A 13,954-nucleotide genomic window follows, 5' to 3' on the forward strand; every position below is an offset into this window, starting at 1 on the left:
CATTGCCTAGCAAGGGCATCAAATACAATACCTGACATTCTATGCACTCTATGATAAATATATATATATATATATATATATTTTTCCGATTCACTATTTTTTTTATTTATTACCCTACTTCATCTTTTCGTGATCATATTTCTTCACCCAAACCTTGATCTTTCCTTTTCTTTTTTGGGAATCTCATCAGACGAGTGGATGAGATTAACTTGCAATTTTTTGGGAATCTCATCGAACGAGTGGATCCTGGCTCTTCCTTTACAAAGTAGTTATTATTGATGAACAAATATGAAGTATAGTTTACAAAGGACATATAATTAGGACAAATATTCATAGGCTACATAGTACATATTTCAAGTTGATAAACACAAGAACATAGTTAACTACAGTTTAGTTATTTTGGTAAAAAATATTTTTAAAAATTTGATACGACAAAACGAAAATAAAATATTTTCCATGGCTAATGAAAAATAAACTTGTTTATATATAAAATATTTTTTACCCTTAAAATGTGGAAGATATTTTTTGAACTAAAACTGTACTAACGTCACCACACAGTTTTTTTATTTACAAAATAAATTTTTTATTTTTATTTTTGAGATCAGAGAACAACAAAGCATAGTGAAGTTGATCCAAATTTGTGTAGGATTTCATTCGTGCGCTCCTGTGCGTATGGGAGTTTGAGGGGTGAACCCCGTCCAGATGTGGGATGGTGTCTCAGCGGTTGTTTTGATTAAGAGGAGGTCGACGTTGGGTCGTCAATATAGGGGCGGTGGATTAGCTTCAGCAGTGGGTGTGTTTTCGGTGTTTGGGTTGAAAAAGAAGCCGTTTTGACTATAGAAGTGGAGGTGTCAGTAGGTTTTGTTCAACTGTGGCAGTGGGTCTTGTTTCCATAGGTGTGTCTGGCTTTGGCCAAGGTAGCTTCGGCCATGGTTGTTTCGGACTGAGTTATTACAGGCATAACTACCAACACAAGGTTATGATGGATTTTACTTCAATAGCTTTCATGAGAAAGGCCAATGAAAGGAGGACCAACATTGAAGTCCGGCGGAGGGTGTGTTTCCGCCTTGGGTGAGCCAATAGTGGGTAAAGTTCGGCGGAGGGGTCAAGCATGGGTGAAGTCCGACGGAGGGGACGGACGTGGGAGACACAACAGAGTTGTGCCTTGGGAGTAGTGGGCTGTGCCTTGGGAGTTGAGGAGTGTGCTTATGGGTGCTACAGTGCCTGCATAGGTGAATAAAATATTTGGATTAAATAGTAGAGTGTGGTTTGTTGAAAAGAGGAGTGTAGTAGTTTGGGTGTTGAAAAAGAAAATTTTAATTTGTTGAAAAAAGGAATGCGAGTGCAGCTTGGGTGTTTTGGCGCTAGTTTTTGGTTTTGGATTGTGTGGGTTGAATTTGTGGGGATTCATGTATTTTATTTTCTAGTTAAGTTCTTCTTAATTTTTTTTTTTTTTTTTAAAAAAAAAAATCGTGAGGCCAAGGGGTTGGTTGTACGAATGCAAGTAGCAGTAGTAGGGGTAATTTGTACTTTTCGAATCTCTCTCGATGCATGTCATCTTCCTGTACCTTTAATTTCATGTTGTTAATGAAATTTTTCTTTACTGATCAAAAAAACAAAAAAAAACTAAATAAAAGATAAATGTAAATTGCATCGTAGCAAAATCTTACATCCCAATTATATTGGCAAAAAATGGCACGCAAAATCAAATGCAAGCACAACCATATGAACAAATTGGAATGTCATCACACTACTATCAACGCCACCACCTCCACTATCATTGCCATTGCAACTACTGCTGCCACAAGAAACATATGCACATACAGTCAATAGAACACACCTTAACTAATATTTTGGAGAAATGATGTATGACAAAGAGAAGAAGCACTGACATAAAACCAAAAAACTTGACAATTAGATACCACAAGTCATCATTAAACAACATCCAAAGATGGGGAAGAAAAGTTTTCAGAACATCAACATGCTTAACACTAGCTAGAGAGAATTCATTTGCATATGGGTTTTTAAGGAAACCACTTGTTAGACTTCCACAAGGATTCTACTCTTGAAAATACTCTCCTCCCACCATTAAGAAAGCCAAGCAAATTACAAAATGTTTTTAAAAAGTCACAAAGAAAGAAAGAACGAAAGATAGCCAAGAACAAGATGAACCCTAAAGATTGACAGAAAGATTTAATAAGAAACCCTAAACGCTTCACTTCTTAGTAAGGAGACACACCCATATTGGCAGGAGCAAGAAACCCATCTTTCATCAAGACGTCCTCTCCATCCTACACATTTCCAAATCACAAAAAAGAGTTTTTAAAAGATTAAAAATTCACTGGAGAAGTATATGCTACTCTTTGTCCTAGGGTTTATAGGAGGGCAGTTGCTAGGGTTTTTTTGTACCTGCTGGCGCATATTAGCCTTCTTCACGGGTTGATCAGGCAAAAGTCCGAAATGAATGTGTGGGAAGTGGGCCCACTGGAAGCAATAAAAACAGATTCGCACAGAAATCAATGAACAACACAATTAATAAAATAATAAATAATCTTTTTAAGGAAAAAAAATACTAAACCCTAGATTTTTCTTGGTTGAGAGGGAAAAAAAGTTAAGTAAAACAAAAATGATAATTTTTTTTTTTCAAAAACAGTGCTATACAAATAAATTATATATATATACAGCAATACTGCTTCTAGAAAAAAAAATTCAAAAAATATCCATAATTTGAAATCTCTTGATTTTTCATTCTGGATGAATTTTTGAAATTTTTTCTAGTACCATAGACTTACTTATATATGTATAGATAGAATAAAGTGGCTTATTTACTTCCATGTATTAAAAAATAAAAAAAATATATATTTAGAAAAAAAAAGTTTGGAATTTATAGTGTAAATTTAAATTTGATATGGTATTACACAAAAAATAAATCTGAAAATTTAAGCAGCATTTTAAATATTTTTACGAATGCAATAATCGTTAAATTCAGACTGTGTTACATAATTGTAAAAATAATATACCACATCATTTTGTTGGGATTTTCTTTATATAGTAGCATTTTCCCAAAGCAAAAGAAACCCTAAGAGGGCAAGAAGAATTAGATAGATTTGTTCTTATTTATTTATTAATTTTGTTCTAAATCTCCTTGATAGATTTATTGGTTTGGGTCTTACATTCTTTGCAGCGGCGCTGAAAGCCTCCCTGTGACTTATTTCGGGGTTTCCAGCTTTGATGCGTTGGATCTCGTCCCTGCAGTAGTTTCATCATTATGATTCATACCCAAGTGTCAATATCATTCTTACCTATACATATACATATGCATCATATATATATAATGACAAATGATATATAAATTCATTTTTTAGACTCGTTTTATAGATTTAATGATATGTAAGTGATATGATTGATTGATGATTAGAAATGATATGAGACAGAATGTTACTTTTAATATTCTAATTGATTGCCACATCATCAGATTTGAAAATTGAAGGGAATTTCAATTTAGTCTTAAATAGCAATACTCATATATAATATAAGGAAATTTCAAAAAAATGGATGATAGAAAAAATAATTTTAAAATGATAACAGTATAAGTTTTTATTTCATAATTTTATGCATATTAGTTCGAAATTATTTTGTCTACACATCACTTTTTTAAAATTCTCCATATAATATATACATAATAAATATAATTTCTTTTCTTCTTTTTAATTTTTTTTTCCTCTGCATTATTTTCATTCTATTATTATTGATAATAATAAGACTTTATTTGAATTTTGAATTTGTTGAGAAATTTATAAAAGAAAAGGAATAGTAGGAAAAAATGTATAATGTAGAAGCTAGATTTGTTCAATTATTCCTTTACAAATATCCATCCAAATCTATAATCCAAACATGATTAAACGTACTTATAATTTTATCTACAAAGTATTCATTAAGAATAGAAATTGTGTAAATCAAACTCATATGTTAGTTTGGTGGTTAAGGCTTGAGCTCTGAAGTTTTGCCTTGACTTTAATTAGGTTTCCACTAGTGGAGAATGAGATTGAAGTTTCAAATTAGTCGATCCAATGAATCGGATATAGATTTATATAAAAAAAAATATATGTAAATCATATTTTTTTTTATTTGTTATTTTTGTGTGTCTATGATCCACACCACACTAAGGCCTCGTTTGGGAGTAAGTTATTTTAGTAATTTTTTGACTTTTTGACTAAAATATGAGGTAAAAAAATTAGTATATTTGGAATGACTTTTTGATTTTTTACGAAAAGATGTACAAAAAGTAGAGAGTAAATGAAATCTTTAACTTTTTGATATGGGTTATAAGATTTTTGATTTTTTTAATAATTTTTTAACTTTTAGGTTAAAAGTATTATATGCCAAACGAAACCTAAATATAAATTTATACAATACATTCAATTTTTTTTTAAATTTTTCGTTGTCGATACATGGGGTGTTTGGGAAGATGAGTTTGGGGCTAAAATAGCCTAAAACTAAAAAAAAAAAGCCAAAAAGCTCCTAAATTAACACTTTATAAAAAAAATAAAAAAAATAAAAAATAGCTGCAACAGTGGGACAGTGTAGGCACAGCCTACACTGTCAAATTAACAAGTTGTCCCATCCCTTGGTAAATGATGATTTTGCCCCTTTACATTACTTTTGAAAAATGTGATGTTAGGGGTAAATTTATCATTTTAACTTTAAATATCATTTTAACACATTTTTCAATACAACTCAAATAAAAATCAATTCCATCTTTCCAAACACAAAAACTAAAATAGCCTACTAATATTTCTCTAAAAATATATATATGAAATATCTCACTTTTATACAAGTATATAGTGTATATGTGGGATCTTTTGGGAACATACCAAAAAAGTCAATTTTTTTGATTTTTTAACTTTTTTAGTTAAAAAAGTCTACTTTTTTATTCAAAATAACCTAATTTTTTTGTCAAAAACTAAAATAGCCTACTAATATTTCTCTAAAAATATATATATGAAATATCTCACTTTTATACAAGTATATAGTGTATATGTGGGATCTTTTGGGAACACATCAAAAAAGTCAATTTTTTTGATTTTTTAACTTTTTTAGTTAAAAAAGTCTATTTTTTTATTCAAAATAACCTAATTTTTTGTCAAAAAAATCACTAATAAGTTAAAAAATTAATTTTTTACAAACTTTCCAAAACAACACATGTAAATTGTAATTTATAAAGTTTGTTTTAATAATTACTTACTTGATGAAGCGGTTGTAAGCAGATGGGACTCTCTGTCTCTTCTCCGGAGCTGAATACAAACAGACAAACACAGACACATTAAAACCACTTCTCTGACTTTTTTAGAGCTCTGAATTTGTTCTCTCTCTCTCCCCATCATCACTTCATCATTATATTTCTGCATTCATCTATCTCTCTATTATTTAACTCCAAAGATTCTATGGTTTCTTAATTTCCGGGGGGAGAAATGTCCATGTTCCACTTTACAACCCCACAACAAAACCACTTCTTCAAAGCTTTTCTTCTTCTTCTTCTTCTTTTTTCTTTTTCTTTCTTTTTTTTTTTTTTTTTTTTTTTCTCTTTCTCTTTTTCTCTCTTCTTTTTTCTCTTCCTTTTTTGAGAAATAAGTGAAATCAATGGAACTAATTTGAATAAAAGTGACCAAAAAGAACAAAAATCAAAAGAAAAATGCAACATACTCAGGAAATTTTTCTTGTTAGAAAATCAAAAAAATTGAAAAATGTGAATAAGATTTATTCTGAATATAACCAAGTTTAAATTTCCATTGGCATGGACATTGAAATTCTCAACACTTTTCTAATTATTTTTCCGGGGGGATATAATAGTTTTGAAATTAAAGTATTCCAAGAAAACAATTTTTTGGTGTTTTAGATGGTTCTTAAAAATGTGTTTAACATGTAGTGCCTAAGTGAACAGAGTAGGTGTGTGGAATATCCATTGTACCAATAAATAAATAAATAAACTGTTGAGATATAGTTGCAGAGCTAAAGTTGGCTTTCTCGTGATCCAAACACACACACACACATATATATATGGAACAACATGAAGAAGAAGAGAAGTCAAGAGAAAAAAAGCAATAAAGACTCTTCCTTCTTGAAGCGTACTGCATAGCAATAAAACATATACACTGTTTGAAAGTAAACTTTACAAAGTGCAAATCTATGTTCTTCCAAAGAAACATTCTTAATTTGTAAAAGACACCACTGTGTATTGAAAAGGGTAAAGTTGAAGATCTCTTCCAAATGATTTCACTTCCTTAAAAGAAAATAGTTGAAAGTGAAAAATACCTTATTTGATAACTGTTGGAATGGCTGATTTATACCAGTAAAAGGTTCTCAGAGACACCATATGACTAAAAAATGAAAATAAAATTAGACCCAAAAGATCAATGTTAATAATCTCACGTCTGTTAGCAGCTGGGGGCTTAGGAAGCTCCTCGAGTCCTCGAATGGGTGTGACTGATTCACTCGCATTTTGCTGATTGATCAACAAGTTTGACGACGAGCTTCGGATCTCCTCCTAACACACACACACACACATAATATATACATAGCCAAGGAGAAAAAAAAAATCAGACAATACCCTAAAAAATATACAAATAAAATCATGTAGTAGTAGTTGTTATAAAATTAGGGCCTGAAAGATATAATTTTCTTTAGTATATAAGAACCCTACTTTTGCATTTTTTGAAAAATAAAAACAGAAAATGAAAAGGCAACTAAACAAGCCCTAATTTTTTTTGATTATGTATGTACCAAAAGATTCTGAGGAGAAAAGAAAGAGTGTCCAAGATGAAGCTGGTTAGCTGCAGGAAGAAGCGGACCACGCATATTTACAGACAAGAGGTTGGTGCAGTGACCACATCGAACCGTCACGGTCTTGAACAAACTTGAGCAAGGAACGCTCACCTACAACAACAAGCAAGCAGTGTCCCAAACCAAAAAAAAAATTAATAATAAATTCATCAAATGAAAGAAGATTAGTTATAGAGCTAGGCAATGTTTTAAATATCAGCCAATACAAATCAATATCTTAGACTTCTAATACTGTTATTCACTGATATTGAACCGTTATTTATGAAAAACTAGGGTTGAGAGAGAGAAGAAGCACTAAAGGGAAGAGTCAAGGAGACAAAAGACAGGAGGAGAAAGCGATACCGCGAGGACGGTGTCACAAAAGTTGCAATGGACATAACAGAGCTGCTCGGAGGAGGGAGGAGAGAGGTGGTGGTGGTGGTCCGGTGAAAAAGCAGATGATGAGGAGGACATCTTTTTTCTTTTGTTCTACTTTTTGATGATTCCTTTGTGAATTGTTGATTCTGTTTGATTTGATTGATTGATTGAACGATTGACTGAACGATGGATTTTGTGGGTTTTGATGGACAGATTAACCACCTTTGATCTGATCTCTCGAATCTTGAATTATCAACACTATAAAAGGAGAGAGAGAGAGAGAGAGAGAGAGTTATATATATATATTACATTATCACTAGATTTAAAGACCCAGAAGGTGCTTTCTTGATCACTCTCTATTTCTTTCTTGTTAGATTGTGTGTAGGTCATACATGTACAGGTTGTTCATGTAGGGGCATTAGGAGAGAGAAAGGGGGAAGAAAATGTATGGTTGGTATTCCCGATGGATGAGAGGGAGAGAGAGAGAGAGAGAGAGAGAGAGGGCAGAGGCGGCAGAGGTGGGGGAGAGGAGTGAGAAAAGGACGTGTGCATGGAGGTGATTAAGCTTTGGCTCATTCAGCTGTTGTTTTCACAGTTAAGAGAGGGGGGGCAGCGTAGTGTTGTATAGTGTGTAAGCCTTTTTTTTTTCTCGGTTCCCAAATACTCAAAAATATTTACACAGCGGTTAAATATGAAAGCCTTAAATGGCGGGCACCTATCCTCTGTTATTACTCCTCAAGGATACTGCATACTTCTTTCTCAACAAACAACACTACATAAATAAAAATGGAACAACAATGCTTCATAAATCGAATTTGAATTTGATCAAATAGCCCGAGTTTTGGCTTGTCGGTTATTTGACTGGTCGTTCTGGTAGTCGACCGGCGATAAGATAATAGCCGTGATCGACAAAGGTAACAACCGTGATAAACAAGTGTTGCACCGATCGTCCGAATGATCGACCAAAAGACAAACTCAAATTTGAATTGCCAAGTATTTTTCAAAATGGAATTATTACAGTCTAGTGGGTGTTTTCATGATTTTATAATTTTGTTTTGGCCTTACAATCGACTCAGAATTTTCTCAAAAAAAAATTACCTAGAAAATTATTTAAAATAATATATCTATTTGAACCAAAATTATAGTATAACTCACATTTTATCAATTTTAAATTTACTCACCTCATTTTCAGAATAACTTTAAAATAAACTTTCATGCCCTAACATTTTTCACCACTATTTAGGTGATAGCAATCATAAACAAGTGGAAAAGGAAATTGGTGTAGAAACTGTGTGTGTCAATTTCCGGCCACACTGCCAATCAAGCACTCAGCTGGAGAATACTGTCAGAATAGATTAAACCCGAACGACCTGTCATAGAAAGATAAGAATCCTGCGGTGGTTCGTCCACCCGGGGGCACTCTGACGATCAAATCAGTAAAAATATCTCTCAAAGATAACCAATATTGTTTAACTCACTAGACAAAGCATAAAAGACATACCTTAGACCCATGGGGGTACCTCCCTTTTATAGCCAACACAATCCTAGTCCCAATAGAAGCCTAGCTTTAATGGACTTAGGATTACTGCTAATCATGGACTCCCAGTAGGATTAGGATAAACTCTCTAAGAGTCTTATCTTTACCCAAACAGAAGTCTTCTCCTATTCTAGGACTCTTATCCCTTATCCGCTTATCCCAGATTCCGGTATCTTTGCGGATAACCTCGGTCTAGCCGAGATCATCTCAACATCATGATCAGGACACGTGGCACCCCGATTAGCATTTCGGTGACATCTCGGCCACGTGTCGTCATTCAAAAAGTATGTCCCCACAACTGCCACCTAGGTTCTATTACCTCGGCATCCTGAGGTGATGGAACCTATATCATTCATTCCTTTAATCATGAACCCGGTTTAATTTCAACTTGTAAATTTTTCATAAATTTCAACAAGTGTTAAACACATCATCGATTTAACTTCAACTTGTAAATTTTTAAAATTTCAACAAGTGTTAAACATGACATCGGTTTAACTTCAACTTGTAAATTTTTAAAATTTCAACAAGTGTTAAACAAGTCATCGGTTTAACTTCAACTTGTAAATTTTTAAAATTTCAACAAGTATTAAATATGGTCTCGGTTTAACTTTAACTTATAAAATTTTCTTAAAATTTCAACAAGTGTTAAACATGACCTCGGCTTGACCGGAGAGGTCACCTTGACATCTTGTCACTTCCTGTGAAGGTCATCCCTCAGATCCTCCTTGGTTCGTCTAGGAGCTCGGCTATATCTGGATTTTAACCTCTTTGGTGCACTATTTCCAGTGTCATTGTGAGTCCTTTTGGACTTTCCTCCATTGGTGGTGTCGAAACAGAGCTCCTTCCCCCTGAACATCCCGATGTTCTCTGGTGCAGTCTTCTTGGGTTCGATGTGTCTTCTGGGATTCTTTTCTCGTTGATTCTCCACGCCCGACCTCCCATAAAGACAGGTGAGAATGTCCTTTAGTCCTGTCGTGCTGAGGGACTGTAGGAACAATTTTTTGCTCTCCTTTCTAGGCATCTTTCTTGGCCACTGGAATCGGCGTATCTTGTAACGGGAACAGTGGCTGCATGACGTTGTTTTGCATCATGAAATTTACGACTATGTGCAGGTCCGCCAATTTTTCTGCCATTCATTTCATCTCGCTGTCCCTCCGTAGGCATTTATCTTTCCATATCTGGAGGTCGTTTTTGTTATAGTACCCGCCTCGGTCCGATTTCTTTGACACGTCACCCTCCTGGCTGACGTCCTTTTCTCTGTGATTCTTATCACGAGTCTTTTCGTTGCAGTTGTCTTCTTCGACGTCAAGGTCTACATGTTTCCCACTTCTAGTAGGGATGTCGTTTCCAACCTTTTCTTTCTGCTGTTGCTGGCCATCTATTCTCCTTTCTTTCCCACAAACGGCGCCAAATTGTGTGTCAATTTCCGACCACACCGCCAATCAAGCACTCAGCTGGAGAACACTGACAGAATAGATTAAGCTCGAACGACCTGTCATAGAAAGGTAAGAATCTCGCGGTGGTTCATCCACCCGGGGGCACTCTGACGATCAAATCAGTAAAAATATCTCTCAAAGATAACCGATAGTGTTTAACTCACTAGACAAAGCATAAAAGACATATCTTAGACCCATGGGGGTGCCTCCCTTTTATAGCCAACACAATCCTAGTCCCAATAGAAGCCTAGCTCTAATGGACTTAGGATTACTGTTAATCTTGGACTCCCAGTAGGATTAGGATAAACTCTCTAAGAGTCTTATCTTTACCCAAACTGAAGTCTTCTCCCATTCTAGGACTCTTGTCTCTTATCCGCTTATCCCGGATTCCGGTATCTTCGCAGATAACCTTGACCTAGCCAAGATCATCTTAGCATCATGACCAGGACACGTGGCACCCCGATTGTCATTTCGGTGACACCTCGGCCACGTGTCGTCATTCAAAAAATATGTCCCAACAGAAACTAAGGTGTTTGGTTTATCTTTCCTTTCTTCACACTTACATTTGTATCTTTTTGAGATAATTTTTTTATTGGTTATTAAAATCTCTTTGGATGTTCATTACTACCATAAAATAAATTGTAATGCAGATGCATTAGTTAATTCAGGTTGTGATTATGATGATTCTCGTTTCTTTACTATTTCAAAACCTTTATAGATTGGCTAAAGGTCAAGTGACTTTAGATAGTTTGGGCAAATCATATATTGGAGTCGGTTAATGTTGATTCTTTTTGCATACATTTTTATTATATTGCATTAGAGGTAAAAGCTCATTACGTCTGTACGAGCACATAAATATTCTTCTCGTATAATCTTATTGATTAAGTTTGCACTTCTTTAAACGTCATCATTGTACTACTTGAAAACACAAACGTCAGCTAGCCGGCAGGTGTCTGCTGGAAACCTCTCTGATATCTAAATCAGTAAATAGACAATAGACATAAAAACTCTATGTATTTGAGAGTAGAAATTATGATACCTCTACATAAGTCTTGCCAAGAGCTTTTATAGATTCCACGTGGCACAATTCTAATAGGACTTTTACTCACCAGAGCCCTCCTAGGAACCACATTCTCCATGGATATCACTTATCATGGTAACACCTCACTCACCACCCACCAAGTGAGATGGATGAACCCTTTAACTGGGTTCATACTGCGGCCAACCAAGTTACCATGGCTCCGTGCCCAACACGGTTAAGCCGCGGTAACCCTGTTTAGCCTAGAATCTCGCCGTGTAATACCCAGCTCGGTCCATCACCATGCTAATCACCCCAGTCAGACAAGGCTTTGTCCCTAGACAGGCTCTAATTCCAAGAAACCCATCCAACCATCCTGGTAACTACCTCAGCCCATAGCCGAAATACAAAACATCATTTTGGCTTATTGCGCGGCCCATTGTCCAAAGAAGGCTCATTCTAGCTTGGCCCAATTTGTTCACAAATTACCCTCTCAATTGCCCCCCTAATTCCATCTGCGTATCACGATTGGGATTACAGTTTCAAAACCGAGCTAGATGTACAAGCCTCCAACCGAGCTCAAAATTACCCGGGCTCCCCATTCGTTCGGTCTAGAAACGTTGTCACGCCGTACTTTTTATTACTCGAAGTATTACCAATTTCATTTACTTAGTTCCATTTCAAAGATAACATGCGGAAATAAACTCATATATTCAACTCGTAGAAGTGAATAACATTGCTCTCATTCGTATGCAAATAAATACATCATGAGTATAACAAATAAATTGCCCTCGGGCTTACATCATTAATGAATCAAGAAGAAGGGTGCAACCCTTTTACACATATGGCATTCCACCAATACAAGGGAGGTCCCGTGGCCAACAAATAAGAAGATCCAAATCTTGCAACACATTCAGCTCAACACCTGCAAAAGATTCAACAACGTGGGATGAACATATAGTCCAGTAAGGATCTCAACATGGCCCTCAACAATAACAACATATAGATAGCTATGATCATGAACACCCAATCTCATACTAGAATCGTAATGTGACAATTTATACAAAATATCATAAGTATGAATTTTTCTTGAAAACAACCATTTCAATCAACGCCATAGGCGATTCAATTTTCTTTTCTTTTCATTAATCCCCGTTCCCAATCTTTCATAACATTAACAATACCTTAGGAAATAAATTCACTAAGCCCACTACTCTCTTCCATTTTCCAAACATACACAGATATATCTTTTTAAAACATATATCTCTTTAAAATATCCACTCTCCTTCATACTTTCCAAAAAGACAAAAACGACATTTTGGCTTCTTCTCGATACAATCAAATCTATACATGCACCGTTATAAAAAGGGAGATAACAACTCACCAACATGCATAAGATAAAACAATGAGGCAACTCGGCCCTCTAAAACTGTAATCAACATAATCCATGATGTTCCCAGACACACTGAAACATCAACAACAAGACTTTGCTCTACTAGCTATGTGCGTAGTAAGCCAAAGATACACCTATCACAACAACATGCCAGTTTACCAGGCGCTAGCTGGAAGGTCACGGTACCTCTGATTCTTAGCGCAAGGTATAACACCACCAATCCAACACAACAGGGCATATTCAACATGTGTAACACATATACACAAACCATCAAGATACAAGCAATGTGTTAAAGTATATGAACACATAACTACCTCCTCCTGAGCAAGCATACATATATAATGTATCTCAACACTTCATCAGATACGATGTTCAATCAATAATGGTATAATGCATACACGACAATTCAACACAACCGTGTCATCCTCCACTGATGACCAAGGACAAAACCTCTAGATGCAAATATTTAGTACATCTATTAAAGACTCAATTACTATGAGACCACAAATCCAACAACAACATTAACATGATAGTTAAAGCTACAATCCTTCACATGTGTGTGTTCAACATTCAAGAAACAACAATCCAATTTTCATTCGCATTTCAAAAATACTTTTCCTGTCTTACAAAACAAGTTCTATTTCCTTTTGTTTTCACAAAACCAACTCCGTCCCTTTTATTGTCGCAAAACCAAATCCGTGGATAATAAAGTCATAACTCATATTAGTCCATTATCTTCATTTCAAACCCATTCCACAACCAAAGTCAGCCCCTTAGGCATTAACACCTTCACCCAACCCACATCAACAATAAAGATTTACAAAAAGGGTTCACCATTCTCCATTTTAATTTATCAATCAAAATATGATTTAGGATTTTTTCTTCTATCAACTACAACATGCTAATTTACACTCCAATTAGCCCAAAACAATCATCAATGATAACATAACCATTTTTCAACACCCAACCCTAGGTTCCTTCTCATGATTTCAAACAAATCCAACATGGATATGACTTTTATGCAATACAAAATTACCACATGTCTATTTATAGAAAAAGTATTGAAAAAGAACAAGGAAATCCCTACCTCAAATGTAGAACTCAAGGAGAAGAAGAGCTAAACTCGGAAGTGCTCCAAACACCAAATTTCTCAGATCAAAACGTAGCCCTCAATGATCAACGCACTTTTTACAAAGGCTCAATGTGAGAAAAACACTCATACTAGATCAAACCCTAGAGAGAAGTTAGGTTTTAGAGTGAGGAGCTCTCAAAAATTGGTTTTGGAAAAGTAAGAGAGAGAAAGGAAATGTAAAAAGTGATTTAAAATAGCCTAGCTGCCAACTGATATACGACTCTCCTGCTCGAGCGTCAAG

At 35.0% G+C, this 13,954-nt stretch overlaps 1 protein-coding gene across 1 annotated transcript; it reads right to left on the reverse strand.

The window, feature by feature from the left end:
- Window positions 1-1,888: 1,888 nt before the first annotated feature.
- Window positions 1,889-7,578, reverse strand: AFO (Plant-specific transcription factor YABBY family protein). The gene is made up of 7 exons (XM_028242925.2): window positions 7,183-7,578; window positions 6,781-6,933; window positions 6,430-6,544; window positions 5,246-5,294; window positions 3,174-3,249; window positions 2,410-2,484; window positions 1,889-2,291 (listed from the first exon to the last, which is right to left on the reverse strand). Exons 1-7 carry the CDS (start codon window positions 7,291-7,293, stop codon window positions 2,223-2,225), a joined length of 648 nt encoding a protein of 215 aa, XP_028098726.2. The 5' UTR covers window positions 7,294-7,578; the 3' UTR covers window positions 1,889-2,222.
- Window positions 7,579-13,954: the final 6,376 nt, after the last annotated feature.

The sequence above is a fragment of the Camellia sinensis genome, chromosome 2 (genome assembly GCF_055761805.1).
Source record: "Camellia sinensis isolate YWXY chromosome 2, ASM5576180v1, whole genome shotgun sequence".
Lineage (NCBI taxonomy): Eukaryota > Viridiplantae > Streptophyta > Magnoliopsida > Ericales > Theaceae > Camellia > Camellia sinensis.